Genomic DNA, 8,525 nt, shown 5'->3' with positions numbered 1-8,525 from the left:
CTGACTGTAACAATTCCAGTTTCCACCCTTGCTGAACAAGGCTGCAATTATGGAGTTGCACTTTGGACTATGCATAGACTCGTTAGTACAGCCAATCAAAATCATGTAACCAACTAGACATCCGGTTCGTAAACAACATGGATTTCAAAGTGCAGATTTCAGTTGACTGCAGGATTTCAGTGTTCGCGTTAACGCAGAAACCTGCGTTTTTCACGCATTAAAATCATATAAACACGCAAAAAATATTTTGCATGAGTGTTTTGCACGCACAGATTGTGATTTACTTTATTTTGTATTAATACCATCAAAATAAAAAACTATTCAAAGCTGATAGCCTGCTTACGATGTTCAGACGAAAAGAAATCAAAACCTGGAAATTCCCATTGCTAAAAATAGAATGTGGCCAGATGGCACTTTGAATCGCGTCCTTTATATTTCCATATATGGTCTTTGGGCAACGGAATAACTAATCTCAGATACAGGACGTCATTCGTTACTATTGATGGAATTCCCCAGAAGTTGTTCGTTTCATCCAATCAGAGCCCAGCTTACAAGTAATAGTCGGTAATACGAACGATCATAAACAGAGCAATGGAAGAAAACTTCAACACATGGGCATGTGCTAACAACAGTCATATCTATTTTTTATCAATGATAGAACGTTCATTATATCAAAACTGACTGTAAGTTAAAGCTTGGTCATAATTATTAGCTGTACTAGTACTGATTATATTGAAATAAAAACTTCACACGCGAAATATTTGAATTGAAAATATGTTATTTCATTTCTGCACACACTGTACAAAAACCTATTGCGTACACTGGGATTTGCAAAGCATGTGTACCGCCATCTGAGCATCGACAGATATTTTGCAAATTCTTTCATGTTTCCAGTCAAGGTGCTTATGTGATCTGATGCACTTTGTGTGGTAAGACCTGTCTTATTACAATACCGATCTTGACTATCGAGCAGATCACCTTGACTGGGTGCCACCGTTTTGTTTGAAGCAAATACAAGTGATATGAGAAATGGAATCTGATTGGTCAATAGGGGGAACTTAGAAGGGACCTAACTTCTAATAGCCACTGGTGGCTACAATTGAGCCTGGACATTCCTGCCTAGTTCGGCAAAGGTGGAACTAGACTTTTATGCATTTTTGTAGTCAGTTAACTCTCTTGGCTCGGGAAGATGATATACATCATGCATGGCATTGGCTGTGTGCATTGAAGCTATGCATGTTGTCACTGTTCCAGCATGAAGAGAAGGGTGTTCCGGTGATGGGGCGGATGTTGGAGGTCCTCGACCAAGTGGATGCAAGGACCCTGCCATCTTTCATGTTGACACACCACAAACTTCAGCTGTATCCTTGATGAGAACAAGATGTCAGGTGTTGTCAGCTGGTTATGGCTGAAAGGAGAAGTAGGTTATCTTGGTGTCAGTTCAAAACTTGAGGCAACATCGAAATATAAGAGGCGTCTTGCTGTGCAGATTTGCGTCCCTTGGGCACACCAGAAACCTATGATTGTGGGTTCAAATCCCAGTTCAGCCCGATTATGATTCTAGGTTTGTCAGCACCATACCTGTGCTCTTGGGTTTCGCTGAAGTGGTAACGTCTGAGACATAGTTATTTGTAAGAAATGACATCAATATGTTTTGGGGGTTATGGAGAGTACCACTATAGACCCCAAAATATTTAATCGGGTTTTGAGAATTTATCGTGTTAAAATCTTTGTGTTTGTAGCTTTTGATGTTCTGTCAAGGGTTGGGGGGTAACGATCCACCAAATGTTTCGTCAAGGGTTGGGGCGTAACGATCCACCAAATGTTTCATCAAGGGTGGGGCGTAACGATCCACCAAATGTTTCATCAAGGGTGGGGTGTAATGATCCACCAAATGTTTCGTCGAGGGTGGGGGTGTACCTATCCACCAAATGTCTCGTCAAGGGTGGGGTGTAACGATCCACCAAATGTTTCGTCGAGGGTGGGGGTGTAACAATCCACCAAATGTTTCGTTAAGGTGTTGTTGTAACGATCCATGAATGTTCAGTCCTTATAAGTCCCAGATCCATGTGGCATCCACATCACCTGTCGATGGCGCTGGTACAGGAACTGTTGGACCAGGAACAGGTGAGATGTTCTCTTCCACTGATTACACAGATCTAGAGAAACAGTCCTACATGCCCAGAGTGTGGCTGCGTGCATGTGATTTCATGTGGAAGAAAACTTTTACACAGATAATTTTTTAGCACAGTGGTTTTTGTTTGTTACCAGGAAGCAGGATTATTCTGCACTTATACTGCTTCCTTAGACTAACATTTAGTCTCTGAAATCTTATATTACACAATATCCTTCTTGACTCTAAAAATAAAAAAAATTCCCTATGCTGATTTCAGAGCTAGCTTGAGCTGGCAAGACTTGCTTTTGTATGCATTTCTAGATTATTATTTTTTCATAAAATAAATATATTCCATGGTCATGGTGCAGGACTACTGCTTCCTATATATACTACTCAACTAAAGTTAAGGGCCACTCAGTTCTTTCATTGTACTTTAGTTAATCTTTCATGCCGTGACAGATTAACTATTTTAAAATAAAATAATCGGGTGGCCCTTAACTTTTTTTGAGTTGGCTATATAACAATTGAGAATTGATGCCCAGAATTGTGCTTTCTAGAATGTTTCAATATGTAATTCATATTTAAATTTCTCTAAACTTTGAAGCATAGGAGCCTTTTTGTTTTCCTTCTGGAAAATTTGTTTTTTCGCTTAGTTTGTTTCCGGGAATAGTTTTGTTCATGAAAGATTTTGATTAATTTTGTTTGTAAACTCAAGTCCCATAATTACAGTATCCTCAGACTTTCAAAACTAATTTAGGAATTTTAACTGTTAACATCGTCTGTCCTGTTTCTGTGGGTGTGGCCCAGTCACCTGAAGCATGCCAGATGTTGCTGTTGGTTTTATTCCCAAATCCATTTTAGAAATGATCCTTGGTTTGTCAGCAACACACCTTTACTTTATACCATTGTCATGAAATACTGTTCCAAGCTTTGTTAACCCCAGCTCACTGTCTCCTCCAGACTGCGGTGATCGCCCGCCTGGCCGTGTATGTCATGAAATACTGTTCCAAGCTTTGTTAACCCCAGCTCACTGTCTCCTCCAGACTGCGGTGATCGCCCGCCTGGCCGTGTATGTCATGAAATACTGTTCCAAGCTTTGTTAACCCCAGCTCACTGTCTCCTCCAGACTGCGGTGATCGCCCGCCTGGCCGTGTATGTCATGAAATACTGTTCCAAGCTTTGTTAACCCCAGCTCACTGTCTCCTCCAGACTGCGGTGATCGCCCGCCTGGCCGTTTATGTCATGAACTACTGTTCCAAGCTTTGTTAACCCCAGCTCACTGTCTCCTCCAGACTGCGGTGATCGCACGCCTGGCCGTGTATGTCATGAAATACTGTTCCAAGCTTTGTTAACCCCAGCTCACTGTCTCCTCCAGACTGCGGTGATCGCCCGCCTGGCCGTGTATGACTCCGCGTCGGTGGTGGACTGTACCCAGAAACTCAGTGCCCAAGCATGGAGGGAGAGCGTCATGGCAAATGTGGACTACGTCATAGGTGAGGTACTAGAAAGTAGATTTAGTCTCTGAAATGAACATTATCTTAATAAACATATAATAAAAAAGAGCCCAGAGACTCTCCTGACACTGCAGTAATCTAGATTTGCTTACTCATATAGACTTACATGGGCTTTATTGGCTAGATTTGTTTCCAATCTCATTAAAACCAGACCTAAGTTCTCGCTACCCGCTAAACAAAGATCTGAAGACATCCCATTAGGGGTCACGTCAGAATGACCTTTCATCCGACCACTCAGTGCGTCTCTTACCAGATTATGAAATTTGTGCTGTAAAGCATGAGAAAGCTGCCTTCTGATTGGTCATTCCATTGGTCGGTCAGAGTTCGCGAAAGGTCGGTCTGACGTGACCCGTAATGGGATGTCCTCAGATCTTTGTTTAGCGGTAGCGAGAACTAAGATCTGATTTTAATGAGATTGTATTTGTTTCAGGTCTGTATGACAGACTAGTGAGATATAACCAACAGTCTATCCATTACATCTTCTAGATAATAGGCTGAGTTAAGTGAGATATATTTTCTTCCTTAAAATGCCAGTAAGTAATATATAGACTATGTTTATGACTGCTGACTGTCTCCCTCATGACTGCTGTATGTCCCTGCACTAAACGTGCGTAAAACAATATTCCCTCACTCTAGTTTACTCCTTCTTCCTCCAGAGCAAGAGGAAGACCTCTTGAGTCCCGCCCACTTCCTCCACGTTGTGTTGCGGAGAGAAGACTCCTCCGCTGATCACCTGACTGCTGTCGTCCTGCGTGACAGTTCGGAAATAAACGCCAGCTTGTTCCGCATGGACTCTGGCCTGTACAGCAGTGGGTGTGGCTGGAGCCTGAGTGAGAGGCCCAGCACCAGCCTGGACACCTACCTGAGTGGCCTGCCTCACATCACAGGGGAGGGGGTCGACCAGCTCAACACTAGCCTCGTCCACATGCAAACCGGCATGCTACAGGACTGGATTGGTAAGGGTTTGCTTGTTTGTTGTTTAATGCCTCACTGAGCAATATTACAGCTGTACGACACCGGTCAATAATAAAATCTGGACCAGACAGTCCAGTGATTGACATCATGAGCATCGATACACGTAATTGGAGTAGGATGACATGCTTCAACAAAGTCAGTAAGGCTGATCACCTGATCCCGTGAGTTGCCTCTTATGACAAGCATAGTCGCCTATTAAGGCAAGCATGGGTAACTGAAGACCTATTCTACCACGGATCTTCACGAGTGGGATCGGTAAGGGAACAGGCTATACAGGGGTTGAAGGACAAACTTGTATCAAAGTTCTGGCAATACATGAAATATTGGACAAACTAGTATCAAATGTGTAGATGGCATGTGCTTGTATGGTTGATGGTCCTGTTCATGATCCAGTGATACCGATAAAGTGATTATATGCAAAAAAAGATAAAAAGGTTTCTAGTTTGACACTTTCTCGACAAAGGTTACAGTAAATGTCAGAATGACACTTTCTTGACAAAGGTTACAGTACATGTCAGTTTGACACTTTCTCAACAAAGGTTACGGTAAATGTTAGTTTAACATTTTCTCAATAAAGGTTACAGTAAATGTCAGTTTAACACTTTCTCAACAAAGGTTACAGTAAATGTCAGAATGACACTTTCTTGACAAAGGTTACAGTACATGTCAGTTTGACACTTTCTCAACAAAGGTTACGGTAAATGTTAGTTTAACATTTTCTCAATAAAGGTTACAGTAAATGTCAGTTTAACACTTTCTCAACAAAGGTTACAGTAAATGTCAGTTTGACACTTTCTCAACAAAGGTTACAGTAAATGTCAGCTTGACACTTTCTCGACAAAGGTTACAGTATATGTCAGCATGACACTTTCTCTACAAAGGTTACAGTAAATGTCAGAATGACACTTTCTTGACAAAGGTTACAGTACATGTCAGTTTGACACTTTCTCAACAAAGGTTACGGTAAATGTTAGTTTAACATTTTCTCAATAAAGGTTACAGTAAATGTGAGTTTAACACTTTCTCAACAAAGGTTACAGTAAATGTCAGTTTGACACTTTCTCGACAAAGCTTACAGTAAATGTCAGCTTGACACTTTCTCGACAAAGGTTACAGTATATGTCAGCTTGACACTTTCTCTACAAAGGTTACAGTAAATGTCAGAATGACACTTTCTCGACAAAGGTTACAGTAAATGTCAGTATGACACTTTCTCGACAAAGGTTTCAGTAAATGTCAGTATGACACTTTCTCAACAAAGGTTACAGTAAATGTCAGTATGACACTTCCATGACAACCACAGATGTAGAAAATTAACAAGTTTGTATGAAGCCAGCAGGGCTTGCTCATGTGCTTCCTGTCATTCTACCAAGATGATTGAATTAAAAAAATATTTAAACAGGGTTGAAATTTTGACTAGCCAGAAGGGCAATGTACTTTTCATTTCACCAAGTCCTTTGTAATTTTAACTGGCCCCAGGCCGACGGGCCAGCAGTTAAATTTACCCTGGCAACCACAATGACTTTTTCTATCAGCTGAACTTGAGCAGCAGGGAGAGTCCACTGTGATGTCGGTGGAGATGCTGTACAAGTTCCTGGGTCAGATTCAGCAGAACTTCCTGGACCAGCTGTTCCAGGACGGAGTGTTCCAGACTGCGGCAAGTGGAGCTGAAGAGTCCAACACCATTCCTACTCTCGAACCAGGTCAGTGATTTGTAAAAAATCTTACATTAATTTGTCAACCATCCATCTTTCCAAGCAAGGGAGTTAAGACATGTTTGATTACAATATAGATCTTGAATAATGATCAGATTGTCTTAACTGGGCACCATCATTTCGTTTGAGCCAATTCATGTGTTACGAGAGTTGAAAAATTCCAGCCTCATTCGGCAAAGATTGAAACTTCACCTTTATAGTCAGTTACCTCCCTTGCCTCGGGAAGATGTCAGCCGTCAAGACATTGCACACCCATGGTGACATAATTATGTCCATCAGAACAACGTAGAATGCATGCATTTCTTGAAAGTAGTGAGTGAGTGAGTGAGTTGGGTTTAACGCCGCTTTTAACAGTATTCCAGTTATATCACGGCCTGTCAGCTTAATGTGGGAGGAAAGCCCGAAGTGATGCAGGTCTCAGACGTTTACCAATCTGGTGAAACCAAGGAGCACGGGTATGGTGCTGACAAACCTAGAAACATATCGGGGGAACCGGGATTTGAACCCAAAATCATAGGTATCTGGTGTTTCCAAGGGACGCAACTCAGCGAATCGCGCCACCTTAGATGACTGGGCCACCTGTGTCCCCTCAATTATTGTCTGCCTTATTGGACTTGGAAGGTGGACTTACTGACCACCCAAGTATTTCTAAGGGTAACGCTATTTTTCAGGGCATTATCATTTGCAGAAGCCTGAGGTCTTCCATTAACTGCCCGACAAAGGATGTCAGTTGAAAAGACCGGGGCTTCTGCAAATGATAATGCCATGAAAATGGCATTACCGTTATTATAGCTAAAATGGATGGAATTTGTTATCAAATAAAAAGAAACAACAATGTCGGTTTTGAAACATTCACTGCAGTCAACACAATTGTCACTGACACACCTCTTAATACAAATATGGAAACGTCATAGAACAAACTAGTTGACGTCACTATGAACGTGACGTCGCCTATCCCTATGACGTCACCTAACAACGGGCGTGATAATGGTCCGTCGTCAAGCAATATGAGGGCATTATCAAGTTACAGTGGTCCGCTCATTTCTGATAACATGGGGACGGTTTAATGATAATTCTATCCATTTAAGCTATAATATGGTATAACACGTATGTCATCTGATGCAGATGTGGAGATGGACCCCCTGGACTGGCCGGAGAGGAAGGCTGTGCAACACCGGGACACACAGAAACGAGAGATGCGGCGCTACCAGTCTTCAGAAAGTGCTTGTCTCTCGTCCCCACCACACCCTGATGATGGTCAGTACATGACAGATGCCGTGAGGACGCCAGTTAGAACTAGATCCCAGTAACTTGTACTTGTCAGGTGGTCAGACTCGGTAACTTCATTAATTGCGTGTCTTTGTAAACAGACGGCATGTTCACAACATTGGTCAGTGGGTTGTCTGGTCCAGAGGTTGTCGTCATTTACTATGAATAAAAACACACACAACTCAAGACAGTTGTGTATTAACTATCCCTCAATTCTCACAATTCTGTGATGACAGATCTCACCTATCACTATCTTTGCACAGATTTTTTTGCTCTTGAGTGTAAGTTGGTTAGAATTTGGCTAAATGTAGTATTGTGTCATTCAAACCAGGCTCAAAAGGAATCTATGGTACTGATTGGATCGGAGATTCAATACCATTAATATTCGAGGATGACTTGTGGGGCTATTAAGAGTGCAGAAGACTAATCACTTTTAACCTTGATCATGTAATCTAGGTCTTGTCATCTTTTGAATGATCTTGTCACAACCAAGAGCAGAAAATGTTTCTTGATTAGTTCCCTTAATTATTGAAGAAGATAACATCATGTTCCTGTTTCTAGCATCCAAGGCTAAGACATGTTGTTATGTTGATTTCCATTGAAGGAAGCAATTTTACAATCTCATACTGAAGTATTGGAATTTTGACAGTTGTAGAACCAGGAGTTGTCTTGACCTTATGGGGTAGCCTTGTGGTTGAAGCTTAACATAATATTGCCTATGTTCTTTTTTCTGTAAAAAGACAGCCTCCATTGTCTAGTGATAGCGTATCCGCCTGGAGAGCGAAAGGTCCGGGGTTACCCTGCCTGGCGCTCAATATTAAGGGGCTAAAACAAGGACTGGGGGTCTCGGAGTCAGTATACTGTGTCTGAGTGGAGTATTCATGTTAAACTGCGGCATGGTGTCTCAGTGGACTATAGAGTTAGAGAAGCTATTAA

The 8,525-nt window shown here is 41.8% G+C and overlaps 1 protein-coding gene across 1 annotated transcript in view; it reads left to right on the top strand.

The window, feature by feature from the left end:
- Positions 1-8,525, top strand: part of LOC139445050 (mdm2-binding protein-like) — a 31,620-nt gene that overhangs the window by 13,043 nt on the left and 10,052 nt on the right. Inside the window, exons 8-13 of the mRNA XM_071226119.1 lie at positions 1,255-1,361; positions 2,064-2,127; positions 3,492-3,609; positions 4,287-4,586; positions 6,141-6,308; positions 7,446-7,577. Coding sequence (XP_071082220.1) covers positions 1,255-1,361; positions 2,064-2,127; positions 3,492-3,609; positions 4,287-4,586; positions 6,141-6,308; positions 7,446-7,577 — 889 coding nt within the window. The remainder of the gene's footprint in view (positions 1-1,254; positions 1,362-2,063; positions 2,128-3,491; positions 3,610-4,286; positions 4,587-6,140; positions 6,309-7,445; positions 7,578-8,525) is intronic.

Source organism: Haliotis cracherodii, unplaced genomic scaffold (assembly GCF_022045235.1).
Source record: "Haliotis cracherodii isolate W230 unplaced genomic scaffold, xgHalCrac1.p SCAF_10, whole genome shotgun sequence".
NCBI classification, from domain to species: domain Eukaryota; kingdom Metazoa; phylum Mollusca; class Gastropoda; order Lepetellida; family Haliotidae; genus Haliotis; species Haliotis cracherodii.
This window is presented reverse-complemented; position numbering and strand designations above follow the sequence as displayed.